The 15,311-nt window shown below is 40.0% G+C and overlaps 2 protein-coding genes across 2 annotated transcripts in view; both read left to right on the top strand.

The window, feature by feature from the left end:
* LOC103027870 (P2Y purinoceptor 3) overlaps positions 1-15,311 on the top strand; it is a 352,184-nt gene that overhangs the window by 165,417 nt on the left and 171,456 nt on the right. The window lies entirely within an intron of this gene.
* LOC103035791 (rho guanine nucleotide exchange factor 17) overlaps positions 1-15,311 on the top strand; it is a 171,702-nt gene that overhangs the window by 129,080 nt on the left and 27,311 nt on the right. The window contains exons 3-8 of the mRNA XM_049483308.1: positions 1,539-1,616; positions 5,589-5,771; positions 11,674-11,790; positions 13,092-13,184; positions 13,505-13,681; positions 15,253-15,303. Of these exons, the coding sequence (XP_049339265.1) occupies positions 1,539-1,616; positions 5,589-5,771; positions 11,674-11,790; positions 13,092-13,184; positions 13,505-13,681; positions 15,253-15,303 (699 nt within the window). The remainder of the gene's footprint in view (positions 1-1,538; positions 1,617-5,588; positions 5,772-11,673; positions 11,791-13,091; positions 13,185-13,504; positions 13,682-15,252; positions 15,304-15,311) is intronic.

The following is a 15,311-nucleotide window of genomic DNA, read 5'->3' as shown; positions in this document are numbered from 1 at the left end:
GAACAAATGAAGAAGGGAAGGAGAAAATGATGGAAGGAGGGATTCTGGCTTTGATTTCACTTGTGTAATAAATAAATAAATAAATAGAATAAAGGAAAAGAAGTATGGAGGGAGAAAAGGCACCGATTTTTGACACTGTTGTTGGTGTGTGTTACTGTTGTGTGTGTATTTGATGTGTTATTGATGTGTGTGTGTAAGCGTGTGTGTGTATTTGATGTGTAACTGGTGTGTGTGTGTGTGTGTGTGTGTGTGTGTGTGTGTATGTATGTGTGTGTATCTGATGTGTAACTGATGTGTGTGTGTATATAGGTGTGTATGTATTTGATGTGTAACTAATGTGTGTGTGGATAAGGGTGTGTGTGTTTGTTGTGTTACTGATGTGTGTGTGTATATAGGTGTGTGTGTATCTGATGTGTAACTGATGTGTGTGTGTATATAGGGTGTGTGTGTTTGTTGTGTTACTGATGTGTGTGTATGTAGAAGTGTGTATTTGATTTGTTACTTGTGTGTGTAGGGATATGTATTTGATGTGTAACTAATGTGTGTGTGTGTGTGTATTGGATGTGTTACTGGTGTGTGTGTATGTAAGGGTGTGTGTGTTTGATGTGTAACTGGTGTGTGTATGTATAGGTGTGTGTGTGTGTGTGTATGTATTTGATGTGTAACTAATGTGTGTGTGTGTGTATTGGATGTGTTACTGGTGTGTGTTTGTGTGTGTATAGGTGTGTGTGTGTGTGTGTGTGTGTGTGTATGTATTTGATGTGTAACTAATGTGTGTGTGTGTGTATTGGATGTGTTACTGGTGTGTGTTTGTGTGTGTATAGGTGTGTGTGTGTGTGTATGTATTTGATGTGTAACTAATGTGTAAGTGTGTGTGTATTGGATGTGTTACTGGTGTGTGTATGTAAGGGTGTGTGTGTATGTGATGTGTAACTGGTGTGTGTGTGTATAGGTGTGTGTATAGGTAGGTGTGTGTATAGGTGTGTGTGTGTATTTGATGTGTGTGTGTGTTTGATGTGTAACTGATGTGTGTTTGTGTGTGTATAGGTGTGTGTGTGTGTGTATGTAAGGGTGTGTGTGTATGTGATGTGTAACTGGTGTGTGTGTGTATAGGTGTGTGTGTGTGTGTGTGTATGTATTTGATGTGTAAGTGTGTGTGTATTGGATGTGTTACTGGTGTGTGTATGTAAGGGTGTGTGTGTATGTGATGTGTGACTGGTGTGTGTGTGTATAGGTGTGTGTATAGGTGTGTGTGTGTATTTGATGTGTAACTAATGTGTGTGTGTGTGTATAGGTGTGTGTATAGGTGTGTGTGTGTATTTGATGTGTGTGTGTGTTTGATGTGTAACTGATGTGTGTTTGTGTGTGTATAGGTGTGTGTGTGTATGTATTTGATGTGTAAGTGTGTGTGTATTGGATGTGTTACTGGTGTGTGTATGTAAGGGTGTGTGTGTATGTGATGTGTGACTGGTGTGTGTATAGGTGTGTGTGTGTATTTGATGTGTAACTAATGTGTGTGTGTGTGTGTTTCTCTGTAGGATATGAGAAGACATGTGGTGATGACTCTGCTGGACACTGAACAGTCGTATGTGGACTCGTTACGCACACTCATCCAGGTACAGGCCCAACACACACACACACACACACACACACATCTCTGTCTCATTCATACACTCTCTCTCTAGGAATGGTAATGAGTCGTGGGTTCTGATTGGTCGACTTCTCTAATTAACTGAAGGATCTTAATCATCTAACAGTGTGTGACTCTGAATATTACATAACAGCGCTCTACAATCAGCACCACACAGAAGTGTGTGTGTGTGTGTGTGTGTGTGTCAGATAATTGCATCAGCCAGTCATCCTCAAGTGTAGAAGAACTTAAATCAAACAAAGAACAGACAGAATATTGGATAGAATTGGATAGAAAGAAGGAGGGGAGAGGGAAGGAAGGAGGGAGGGAAAGACAAGGATGGAAGGAAAGATGAAAGGAAAGGTGAAAAGAAGGATGGACAGACTGAAAGAAAGAATGAAAGAAAGAACATAATAAAGGGACGATGGATGGAAGGAAGAGCAGATTCAAGGATAGATGGATGGACGGATGGATGGATGGACAGAATCATTAAAGGATGGAGGAAAGGAAGGAGAGAGAGAAAGAATAAAGGAAGGAAGAAATGTTGGAGAGAGGGAAGGTGGGAAGGATGAGAGTATGGAAGAATGGATGGATGTATGAAAGAAAGAGCAGAATGAAGAAAGGACAAAATGAATGAAGGAAAGGAAGGATTGAAGAAAGGAGAGAAGGATTGAATGAAGGAATGAAGAAAGGACAGAAAGAAAGAACAACAAAAAGAATAGAGGAAAGAAGAGTATGACAGAAAGGCCTCCTTCTTTTGTTTTTATCTTTCTTTCCTTCCTTCCATTAGTCTATCCTTCTCTCCTTCCTTCATTTTGTTCTTCTTTGAAAGGACAGAGTGAAGAATGGAAAGAACAGAAGAGAAATCCAGTCTGGGGGACTCTCTGTTACGAGTGTGTTCTCTGTGAACCGTTTCCATGGATACAATGTGACCTCTGTGTGTGCTTTTGTTTTGTGTGTGTGTCAGCGTGGGTTTTTTTGGTTTGTATGTGCGTTTGTGTGTGTTCATTTGTGTGTGTGTATAGGTACATGTATGTGGGTTTGTGTGTTCTGTGTGTGCGCTCTGTGTGTATGTTTGTGTTTGCTGTGTGTTTTTTATATTTGTGTGCATGTTCTCATATGTGTTTGTGTCTTCGTATGTGTTTGTTCATAGGTGTTTGTGTGTGTTTGTATGTGTGTTCGTATCTGTGTGTGTTCATATGTATGTATGTTCGTATGTCTGTGCTTGTGTGTTCGCATGTGTGTGTTCGCATGTGTGTGTTCGCATGTGTGTGTTCGCATGTGTGTGTTCGCATGTGTGTGTTCGTCTGTGTGTGTGTTCATATGTATGGATGTTCGTATGCCTGTGCTTGTTTGTTTGTGTGTGTGTGTGTTTGTGTGTGTGTTTGTGTGTGTGTTTGCGTGTGTGTGTGTGTTCGCATGTGTGTGTTCGCATGTATGTTTTCGCATGTATGTGTTCGCATGTGTGTGTGTTTGTATCTGTGTGTGTACATATGTGTGTGTTTGTATCTGTGTGTGTACGTATGTGTGTGTTTGTATCTGTGTGTGTACGTACGTGTGTTCGTATGTGTGTTTGTATCTGAGTGTTCGTATCTGTGTGCTTGTATCTGTGTGTGTTCATATGTGCTTGTGTGTTTGTGTTGTGTGTGTTCGTGTGTTTGTGTGTGTGTCTTGTGTGTGCATGTTTGTGTGTGTTCACATGTGTGTTCGCGTGTGTGTTTGTGTGTGTGTGTATCTGTGTGTGTGTTTGTATGTATGTTCGTGTGTCTGTGCTTGTGTGTTGTGTGTGTTGTGTGTGTTTGTGTGTTTGTGTGTGTTTGTGTGTGTTTGTGTGTTTGTGTGTGTCTTGTGTGTGCATGTGTGTGCATGTTCATGCGCGTGTTCACGTGTGTTCGTATCTGTGTGTGTTCATATGTATGTATGTTTGTGTGTGTGTGTTCATATGTATGGATGTTTGTGTGTGTGTGTTCATATGTATGTATGTTTGTGTGTGTGTGTTCATATGTATGGATGTTTGTGTGTGTGTGTTCATATGTATGGATGTTCGTATGCCTGTGCTTGTTTGTTTGTGTATGTGTTTGTGTGTGTGTTTGTGTGTGTGTTCGCATGTGTGTGTTCGCATGTGTGTGTTCGCATGTGTGTGTTCGCATGTGTGTGTTCGCATGTGTGTGTGTTTGTATCTGTGTGTGTACGTATGTGTGTGTTTGTATCTGTTTGTGTACGTACGTGTGTGTTTGTATCTGTGTGTGTACGTATGTGTGTGTTTGTATCTGTGTGTGTACGTATGTGTGTGTTTGTATCTGTGTGTGTACGTATGTGTGTGTTTGTATCTGTGTGTGTACGTACGTGTGTGTTTGTATCTGTGTGTGTACGTATGTGTGTGTTTGTATCTGTGTGTGTACGTATGTGTGTGTTTGTATCTGTGTGTGTACGTATGTGTGTGTTTGTATCTGTGTGTGTACGTATGTGTGTGTTTGTATCTGTGTGTGTACGTATGTGTGTGTTTGTATCTGTGTGTGTACGTACGTGTGTTTGTATGTGTGTTTGTATCTGAGTGTTCGTATCTGTGTGTGTATCTGTGTGTGTTCATATGTGCTTGTGTGTTTGTGTTGTGTGTGTTCGTGTGTTTGTGTGTGTGTCTTGTGTGTGCATGTTTGTGTGTGTTCACATGTGTGTTCGCGTGTGTGTTTGTGTGTGTGTGTGTTTGTATCTGTGTGTGTGTTTGTATGTATGTATGTTCGTGTGTCTGTGCTTGTGTGTTTGTGTGTGTTGTGTGTGTTTGTGTGTTTGTGTGTGTCTTGTGTGTGCATGTGTGTGCATGTTCATGCGCGTGTTCACGTGTGTTTGCGTGTGTTCGTATCTGTGTGTGTTCATATGTATGTATGTTTGTATGTCTGTGCTTGTGTGTGTGTTAGTGTGTTTACATGTGTGTTTACATGTGTGTGTTTACATGTGTGTGTTTACATGTGTGTGCATGTTTGTGTGTGTTCACGTGTGTGTTTGTATGTTTGTGTGTTTGTATGTGTGTGTTTGTGTTTTTTGTGTGGGTGGGTGTGTGTATGTGTGTGTGTGTGTGTGTGTTCATATGTGTTTGTTCATATTTGTGTGTGTTTGTATGTCTGTGCTTGTGTGTGTGTGTGTGTGTAAATCCCCAGAGAAGGGAAGGCATTTCCTCTAATCAGAGCCTGGGCCAGAACATATAACACACATGTACACACACACACACACACACACACACATGCGCGCACACACACACACACACACATAAACACACACAAACACACACACACACAAACACACACTAACTTTAACACACATGCTATAGGTCAGAAGTTTGGACACTTGGTGGTAACTTTACAATGAGCTGGATGGGTTTTTTGTAGGGCTGTCAACACATGCTATTTAATCTTTTTTTAACCCAAGTTACCACCAAGTCTGACCCCAACTTTCACCATAATCTTTCTCAGATGTCCTCTGAGAAAATTACAGGCTTAATTATCTACTGTTTCTCTGAACTCTGTGGTTTTCCAGTAATTTTAGTCACGTCCAGACTGACATCTCTGAGTTCCGTCTCCTCACGATTAATAAAATAGCTACAGTATTTGTTCACTGCCGCGCACCATAATTACTGTATACTTTGGGCGCACGTTTCCACGGAGATCCACGTACAGTAAACACAACAGTGAGTGGAAATGGAGGAGCTACTGAACGCTGCTGATGTCATGTGACCAAGAAATCCTAAAAAAACTCACTGGTCCTCCTATTTTTTTTTTTTCTTCAATTGCACTCTAGATGCAAGAGTTTTATCTCTGAGTAGAAGTGTGGAATATTTTTCACAGAGGTCCCCCTGAGAAAATAAGAAAATAGGGCCAAACTTTTAAATTTAAAGGGCCTTAAATTTAAAAGATGTTCCTACTATTGAAGTGTAAGAGTCTCTAACTGACCTCCTCTATTGCAGGGTTATATGAAGCCGCTGAAGCAGCCGGATAACTCCCCCCTGTGTGATCCGTCTCTGGTGGACGAGATGTTCTATCAGATCCCTGAGATCCTGGAGCATCACGAGCTCTTCCTGGAGCAGGTGCTCATCTGCGTCAACGACTGGCACGACCGCCAGATCATTGGCCAGCTGCTCGTCCAATCAGTGAGTGACCTCAACCTTCACTACTTTACATAAAATCAATGCTTATGTATTAGAAAGGCGTTCCATAGTAGATGTAGGTGTTTCTAATAAAGTGGCCAATGAGTGAGTGGAAGCACAAGGAATAGTAGTAGGTGTTTACAATAAAGTGGCCAGTCAGTGAGTCTAAGCACAAGGTTGAGAAGGTGTTTCCGAAAAAGTGGCCACAATGAGTGGAAGCACAAGGTATAGTAGTAGGTGTTTCTAGTAAAGTGGCCAGTCAGTGAGTAGAAGCACAAGGTTGAGTAAGTGTTTCTAATAAAGTGGCCACAGTGAGTGGAAGCACAAGGTTGAGTAGGTGTTTCCAATAAAGTGGCCACAGTGAGTGGAAGCACAAGGTTGAGTGAGTAGGTGTTTCTAATAAAGTGGCCACAGTGAGTGGAAGCACAAGGTTGAGTAGGTGTTTATAATAAAGTGGCCACAGTGAGTGGAAGCACAAGGTATAGTAGTAGGTGTTTCTAATAAAGTGGCCAGTCAGTGAGTGGAAGCACAAGATTGAATAGATGTTTCTAATAAAGTGGCCAGTCAGTGAGCGGAAGCACAAGGTTGAGTAGGTGGGTGTTTCCAATAAAGTGGCCAGTCAGTGAGTAAAAGCACAAGGTTGAGTAGGTGGGTGTTTCCAATAAAGTGGCCAGTCAGTGAGTGGAAGCACAAGGTTGAGTAGGTGTTTCTAATAAAGTGGCCACAGTGAGTGGAAGCACAAGGTATAGTAGTAGGTGTTTCTAATAAAGTGGCCAGTCAGTGAGTGGAAGCACAAGATTGAATAGATGTTTCTAATAAAGTGGCCAGTCAGTGAGCGGAAGCACAAGGTTGAGTAGGTGTTTCCAATAAAGTGGCCAGTCAGTGAGTAAAAGCACAAGGTTGAGTAGGTGGGTGTTTCCAATAAAGTGGCCAGTCAGTGAGTAGAGGCACAAGGTTGAGTAGGTGTTTCCAATAAAGTGGCCAGTGAGTGCTTTCATAAGTGTCTGTGGTTCAGGTACAGAAGTAGCCGTGGGGCTGGTCGTTAATCTCGGGTTAAAATTGGAAGGCAGTAAAATCACAGCTCTGTTTTATGATGTTTCCTCTCTCTCTTGGTGATGATGTCATCAGTCAGGGCACACTCCGGCCGTTCCTCCACAGTGAGGGTCGTTAGACGCTAATTAGCTGCTGTTGGTTTAATTAGCGCCTGATGCCCCCGAGCTGAGAGAGCAGAGCGGGTTTCAGCCAGGTTGGAGCCAGTCCTCGCTATCCGCTGGCTTCAGGAAGGTGTTGGTGAAGAGTGTGTGTGTGTGTGTGTGTGTGTGTGTGTGTGTTAGGCATAGTCATTTGTGCATTTGACGAAAAGTCTCCAGAGTAGTAAAGAAAAGAGTGTTTAATTTATTCACCTAATAATTGACATAAATTATAATACACCTTAAATGGCATGCAGTTCTTTTTGAGGAAATTGCAGATATGACAATGATAACACATGTAGACTGATTAGACATGTGATCTTTCTACAAGATTAAACTATAAATTTGTACTTAGAGGCTAGTTTTGGGTAGTGTACCTCCTGGTGAGGTTATGCATTGAGTATACTAGTGCATCTCCTAACATTAGAAGTCCGAATATCATTGAAAAGTTACTTTTATTTTAGTAATTTAGTTCAAAATGCCAGTTTCTCAGAAAATTTGAATATTATATAAGACCAATTGGTACTTTTGGCAGTGTGCCAAGTCCTGCTGAAAAATGAAATCCTCATCTCCATAAATCTTTACAGGTGTTTTAAATAAATCCTTTTTACCAGTCCTTCTGACTAGTCATCCAATGGAATCTTATTTTTTTTAAGTAATGACTTCATTAAGGTGGTGATTGTCGATAATATCTACATCAATTGGGAAAACATACAGGCTGACATGCCAAATTCCATGTAAGCTAAAGAACAATCTATGTGTATGGGATAAAATCAGTGTCTACTGTATATTACATTAGAATATTACATAAGACCAATTGGTACTTTAGGCAGTGTGGGCAGTGTGCCAAGTCCTGCTGAAAAATGAAATCTGCATCTCCATAAAAGTTGTCAGCAGAGGGAAGCATGAAGTGCTGTAAGATTTTGTGGGAAAACAAAACTGCACTGATTTTAGACTTGATAATAAAACACAGTGGATCAACACCAGCAGATGACATGTCTCTCCAAACCATCACTGATCATCAGTAAATTTTACATTTCATTTGTAAATCAAGGGAGCAGAGTCTAATGTGAAGTTTTCACAATCTAACTAGGCCGTCCATCAGCCAGCCATCATCATCTTAGTTTGCAGTGGTGTCTTGAAGTAGAAACTTGGACTTCTACAGGCTGGATCTGTATTGTATTTAGCGACAAATCCAAATTCTGTTCCTGGAATGGTGAGTACTTTAATTCTGCTGTTGCTGTTGAGTAACGCTGCTGTGATTGATGATCTGTGGAGCATCACATACAACAGTCGGTAACCCCTAGTAGTGATATGAGGGACACTAACTGGCCATGTGTGTTCCTTGTAACAGTAGAGTTTCCAACAGGTGTTTTTTGCACACATGCACAGAAGTCTGCACACATATACAGTGTATATATATATATATATATATATATATATATATATATATATATATATACAGCTCTGGAATAAAAAATAGGAGGCCACTTAAAAATGAGTTTCTTTGATTTTACCAAATTAAAAACCTCTGGAATATAATCAAGAGGAAGATGGATGATCACAAACCATCAAACCAAACTGAACTGCTTGAATTTCTGCACCAGGAGTAAAAGCATAATGTTATCCAAAAGCAGTGTGTAAGACTGGTGGAGGAGAACATGATGCCAAGATGCATGAAAACTGTGATTAAAAAACAGGGTTATTCCATTAAATATTGATTTCTGAACTCTTAAAACTTTATGAATATGAACTTGTTTTCTTTGCATTATTTGAGGTCTGAAAGCCATTTCTCATCTTCTGCAAATAAATGCTCTTAATGACAATATTTTTATTTGGAATTTGGGAGAAATGTTGTCTGTAGTTTAGAGATAAAAATAATAATATTCATTTTACTCAAATATAAACCTATAAATAGCAAAATCAGAGAAACTGATTCAGAAACTGAAGTGGTCTCTTCATTTTTTCCAAGCTGTATATTAATATATATATATATACACACACACATTTTACTTGTCAAGCCTTTTTTAGGATCTCCTGCTGTGAGGCCTCAGTTTCACCCTGATCTCACACCTCTTAAGCTGAGAGTGCTGCCAAGTCAGACCATACACACACACACACACACACACATTCACACACACACAACCTGAGACATTCAGAGAGTGAGGGAGAGTATTATTCACAGTGAGTGACATTCCTCGAGTGCAGTGTGCTTTAATGTAGTTCAAAAACCTCTAAATAACCTCTAAATGTTAGCTGTTGTTTAGGAAATACTGGAACTACATCAGGACCAGTAGAGCAGAAAGTGTTGAGATGAATTGTGGATATCGTCACTGTCCAATGAAAAACAAGTATTTCTGTTTTTGTCGATTTTTATTTTACTACATAATTTAAACAGACAAACTGTCCCTTACTCTGTGCCAACATTTCTTGATGAATGGATCAATAGAAATACTTTAAAATGACCTGAAATAGGAGCGGCGAGTGGTCCAGCGGTCTAAAGCGCTGCCAATATGAGCGGGAGGTCGCAGGTTCGAACCCTATTCATGCAGCTTTGCCATCAAGCTGCCGACACTCAGAGGGAGCACAATTGGCCCTGCTCCCTCCGGGTGGGTAGATGGCGCTCTCTCCCCACATCACTCCTAGGGTGATGTCCACAGCACATAGCTGCATCTGTGAGCTGATGTATTAGAACCGAGTCACTGCGCTTTCCTCCAAGCGTTAGCGCTGTGATGCTACTCGACAATGCTGCATCAGCAGCAGCTCAAAAAGAATCAGTGGATGACTTCACATGTATCAGAAGAAGCATGTGTTAATCTTCACCCTCCTGGTGTTTTGGGGCATCACTAGTGATGGGGGAGTCCTAGTGAGTGGGTTGGGTAATTGGCCGTGTAAATTGGGGAGAAAATGGGGAAAAATTAGAAATATAATAAAAAAGAAATGACCTGAAATAAACTCTTTTTACATTTTTACATTACATGACTTCCATTAAAGTTTGGAAGTTTTTTCTCTCTACTGTAAAGTGGCTTATTTTTCATTGGACAGTGACGATATGAGGCTGTTTGAATTGAAGCTGGTGTTGTTTTAGCTGTTGGTCAGTCTCTGTGATGCTCCTTGCTGATTTACATGAGAACACAGAGGATTCTGGGTAATGTAATACAGTAAAAGCAGAAGCACAGTATCTCCACACACAGATCTGCTCTTTAACCAGATCTTTAGGGAGATTTATCTGAGCCTGTCTGCTTATGAACACGCCCACACTGACCTGATCAATCTGCCTGGTGTCTGGGATCAGCGTGGACCTGAACTCCTGGACACTAGGGCTGCAACTTAGGACTATTTTAGTAGTTGACTAATCTGCCGATTATTTCGATTAGATGATTAATCAGGATAAATTTTTGTCATGCCTTTCATTTGTACTTTCTACTGGTGAGAACAGCTGAACATTAGGCCCCAACGACAGTTTTGCAGTACATTTTGATAGTTTAACTTACCAAAAATGACAAAAATGAAAAAGAATTTTAAAGGGAACATTCACACAGGCTGGAAGTTATTTTTAGGAGATTCTAGGATACTTATATGCCTTTTTTTATTTGGATACTTATATGCCTTTTTTATTTGCATCTATTCATTTCGTTCATTAATTAGTACTGCGGAAGTTGTTTAATACACCTATAATAAAAACAATTTTTACCCGATTTTAACAGGGTTTGGTTTGTTACAAAGGGCAGAATTGTAATAATGATTTAGGATGCTGTCACATGTTTCAAATATGTGCTTTCATGTTAATAGATGTATAGATGAATGAGTATATATTCAGTTTTAGGGTGTTAGGGATCTTATTATAGTCTAGGCTTCATCTTTATACAGAGCAATAATTCTGTTTCTCACATCCTTAGAGAGTTCTTTGCCACGAGGTGCCGTGTTGAATAACTGCTGAATAAAAGCTGGGTTGAATAACTGCTGGCCAGTATGAGAGAATTGAACCCAAAACACACACCAATTTTTAACAGCCCTGAGATCTGTTAACACTAAAGAGTCACATGATACCAAGGAGGAAAAAATGGCTAATTGGGCACAATTTTGTTACCAGTGGTTTAGACATAAATGGCTGTGTGTTGAGTTATTTTGAGGGCACAGTAAATTTACACTGTTATACTGTAGCTGTAAACTGACTACTTTACACTGTACCAAAGTGTCATATCTTCACTTTCGCCCCATTTAAATACCTAATATTATATAATAATTACAACGATGTGAGGGAGATACTTTTTATTATTGTAGTATTTCCTCTTATATATTCTATAGAGCACTTTAAATGCGGCCTTAAATGTTACAAGAAATTGATTAATCACTTCAGTTAAAAGCTGAGTTGACACTGTTTGTGTGAATCCCTGATGGATTTATTCTGATAAGAGATTTATAGTTAAGGTTGACATTGTTTACAGTAATAATAATCATATTTTAAAAAAAGTGTATCTATATAAGTTATGTCGAGTTTTTGCTTGTGAATTCCAGTGCTGCTATATTAAATCATTATATATGTGACATTAAATGCTCTTAAAATGACTTTAATGTTGAATATTCTCTGTTATTTCTAGGGCAAAATACCCAACATATCTAAAATAATTGCTGTCAATGGCAGGCCTATGTTTCAGGAAATGCTGTTATATCTACTAATGATTTTCTCTCCCTCTTTTTTTTTTTCTCCTCAGTTCTCTAAAGAGATCCTGGCTAATATCTACTCTGCGTACATCGACAACTTCCTGAACGCTAAAGACGCGGTGCGGATCGCCAAGGAGGCCAAACCTGCTTTCATGAAGTTTCTGGAGGTAAGCTCTTATGTAAAGCAGTGGGTTAAACAGTTGGGTGTATAGTTTTGAATTTGCACGTATATAATTTCCATACACTCTCATTATAGGTTCAGGAGGATGTAGTATAAACTCAGATCAAACAGCAGATCAATATATTTCTAACACTCCTGCTGTTTTGCTCTGTGTGTCTCTCTCCCTTTGTAGTTCTTTCTCTCTGTAGGTCACACTTTCTTTCTGTAGATCTCTCTGTCTCCGTCTCTTTCTTCATGTCTCTCTATCTCTCTGTAGGTCTCTCTGTAGGTCTTGCTCTTTCTGTAGGTCTCTCTGTAGGTCTCTCTGTGTCTATGTCTCTCTCTCTGTATGTCTTTCTTCATGTCTCTCTGTGTCTCTGTAGGTCTCTCTTTCTGTAGGTCACTCTGTGTCTCTGTCTCTCTCTCTGTATGTCTTTATTCATGTCTCTCTATCTCTGTGTAGGTCTCTCTCTATCTCTGTCTCCCTCTCTGTATGTCTTTCTTCATGTCTCTCTATCTCTGTGTAGGTCTCTCTGTAGGTCTCTCTCTTTCTGTAGGTCTCTCTGTAGGTCTCTCTGTGTCTCTGTGTCTTTCTTCATGTCTCTCTATCTCTCTATAGGTCTCTCTTTTTATGTAAGTCTCTCTGTAGGTCTCTCTGTGTCTCTGTCTCTCTCTCTCTGTATGTCTTTCTTCATGTCTCTCTATGTCTCTGTAGGTCTCTCTCTCTTTCTGTAGGTCTCTCTGTAGGTCTCTTTCTGTAGGTCTCTCTCCTCTCTGTAGGTCTCTCTCTTTCTGTAGGTCTCTCTGTAGGTCTCTCTTTTTCTCTAGGTCCCTTTGTAGGTCTTTCTCACTATCTCTCTCTCTGTCTCTCTCTCTCTTCCAATTCAGTTCAACAGTGCTTTATTGGCATAAATGTAATAAGAAAAACTATTGCCAAGGCATATAACAGAAAACATATACGAATAAAATAAAGATTCATTATTATCTCTGTATGTATGTAGGTGTACATTAGGTCGTTAGGTTCAGGGTTGGGGGGGGGGGGGGTGTGGGGGGGGGGGGTGTGTTAGTTGCGGCGCTCTGGACCGTGCTGTTATTGTGTTTGATATTTCTGCTTGACCTCTGACCCCGAGTCTGTCATAATAACAAGGCTTCATTTGTACAGAAGAGATTCAGTAATAAAACACAGGTTTTTACTGCCATCCAGTGGCTGCAGGTGGAGGTGAGTTTTACAGGCAGAAGAGAAGCCTCTGTTTCTGTCTGATAATCTGCATTAATCTGTATTAATAATCTCCATCTCACATCTTACAGCAAAATATGCGTGAGAATAAGGAGAAGCAGGCTCTGGGGGATCTGATGATCAAACCGGTTCAGCGAATCCCTCGATATGAGCTGCTGGTCAAAGTGAGTATCTGTAACTAGTGACTTTTCTGTCTCATTTTTATCATTGTTTAATAATTTAATTAATAATATGGTATGATATCAGGGGTGTTTAATAGGAAAGTGAGAATAGTATTATCATATTGCATATTTGCAGAATAATACAACAGGTTTTAATCCATTTTAGTTCCATTTACGCGTTTTTTCATCATTTTTTTGGTTTTAGTACTTAATAAGTATGTAATTAAGTATGTAATTATAGCCTACAGAGTTTTAGATTGTCTACAGATTATTTGTGATTCTGAGGGAGAGCTGACGTGTGTGTGTGTGTGTGTGTGTGTTAGGATCTGCTGAAACACACTCCAGAGGACCACCCCGACCACCCGTTCCTGTTGGACGCTCAGAAGAACATAAAACGATTGGCTGAAAAGATCAATAAGGGGCGGAGGAACGCGGAGGAGGTGGAGCGGGAGACGAGGGTCATGCAGGAGATCGAGGCACATATAGAGGGGGTGGAGCATGTAAGATAAATGGATTGGAATCTGATCTGTGTGTAGTGCTCTATTGTAGAACATGATCTGGCTGCTGCGTCTGCGCTGATCTCCTTCACTCAGAAGCTAGAGGGTCTCTTATAACAGTTTAGTTATACATTAACAATCCATATTATAAGAGTGTAACTACTGGTGAATTACACATTGTAACATATTCTATATCTATCTATCTATCTATCTATCTATCTATCTATCTAGGTCTCTCTTTCTGTAGGTCTTGCTCTCACTTTAGGTATCTCTCTCTTTAGGTCTCTCTCTCCGTAGGTCTCTCTCTGTGTAGGTCTCTCTCTCTGTAGGTCTCTCTCTTTCTGTGTAGGTCTCTCTCTCTTTAATTCTCTCTTTAGGTCTATTTCTCTCTGTAGGTCTCTTTCTATAGGTCTCTCTCTTTCTCTCTGTAGGTCTCTTTCTGTAGGTCTCTCTCTCTAATTCTCTCTGTAGGTCTCTTTCTGTAGGTCTCTCTCTCTAATTCTCTCTGTAGGTCTCTTTCTGTAGGTCTCTCTCTCTAATTCTCTCTGTAGGTCTCTTTCTGTAGGTCTCTCTCTCTAATTCTCTCTGTAGGTCTCTTTCTCTTTAATTCTCTCTGTAGGTCTCTTTCTCTTTAATTCTCTCTGTAGGTCTCTTTCTGTAGGTCTCTCTCTCTAATTCTCTCTGTAGGTCTCTTTCTCTTTAATTCTCTCTGTAGGTCTCTTTCTCTTTAATTCTCTCTGTAGGTCTCTTTCTGTAGGTCTCTCTCTCTAATTCTCTCTGTAGGTCTCTTTCTGTAGGTCTCTCTCTCTAATTCTCTCTGTAGGTCTCTTTCTCTTTAATTCTCTCTGTAGGTCTCTTTCTCTTTAATTCTCTCTGTAGGTCTCTTTCTCTTTAATTCTCTCTGTAGGTCTCTTTCTGTAGGTCTCTCTCTCTAATTCTCTCTGTAGGTCTCTTTCTCTTTAATTCTCTCTGTAGGTCTCTTTCTGTAGGCCTCTCTCTCTAATTCTCTCTGTAGGTCTCTTTCTCTTTAATTCTCTCTGTAGGTCTCTTTCTCTCTTTAATTCTCTCTGTAGGTCTCTTTCTCTCTTTAATTCTCTCTGTAGGTCTCTTTCTGTAGGTCTCTTTCTCTTTAATTCTCTCTGTAGGTCTCTTTCTCTCTTTAATTCTCTCTGTAGGTCTCTTTCTCTCTTTAATTCTCTCTGTAGGTCTCTCTCTCAAAGTCTCTCTCTAGGTCTCTCTCTCTCTTTAAGTCTCTCTGTATGTCTCTCTCTTTCTGTAGGTCTCTCTCTGTAAGTCTCTCTCTCTAAGTCTCTCTGTTGGTATCTCTCTCTGTAGGTCTGATTATTTTTTAATATTAAAAATCATTATTCAGATTTCATTATGGGAAGATGAACCAAATATTCTTGGTACCTCTGTAATGAATCTGCAACAATGCATAACTTTACAGTAGTTACACTGTCATTACATGGTTTATTAATATGTAATTACACAGTTATTATACACACTTATGAACCTGTAAAGTGGGACGGAGCCCTGTTTGTTGCTGAGGCTGTAATAATGTAATTTCCTTTCAGATCCTGAATCCTCAGAGGAAGTTCCTTAGACAGGAAATGGTGATGGAGGCGGTAAGAGC

Source organism: Astyanax mexicanus, chromosome 9, assembly GCF_023375975.1.
Source record: "Astyanax mexicanus isolate ESR-SI-001 chromosome 9, AstMex3_surface, whole genome shotgun sequence".
Lineage (NCBI taxonomy): Eukaryota > Metazoa > Chordata > Actinopteri > Characiformes > Acestrorhamphidae > Astyanax > Astyanax mexicanus.
The sequence above is the reverse complement of the archived record's forward strand: the minus strand, read 5'-3'. Positions and strand labels throughout refer to the sequence as shown.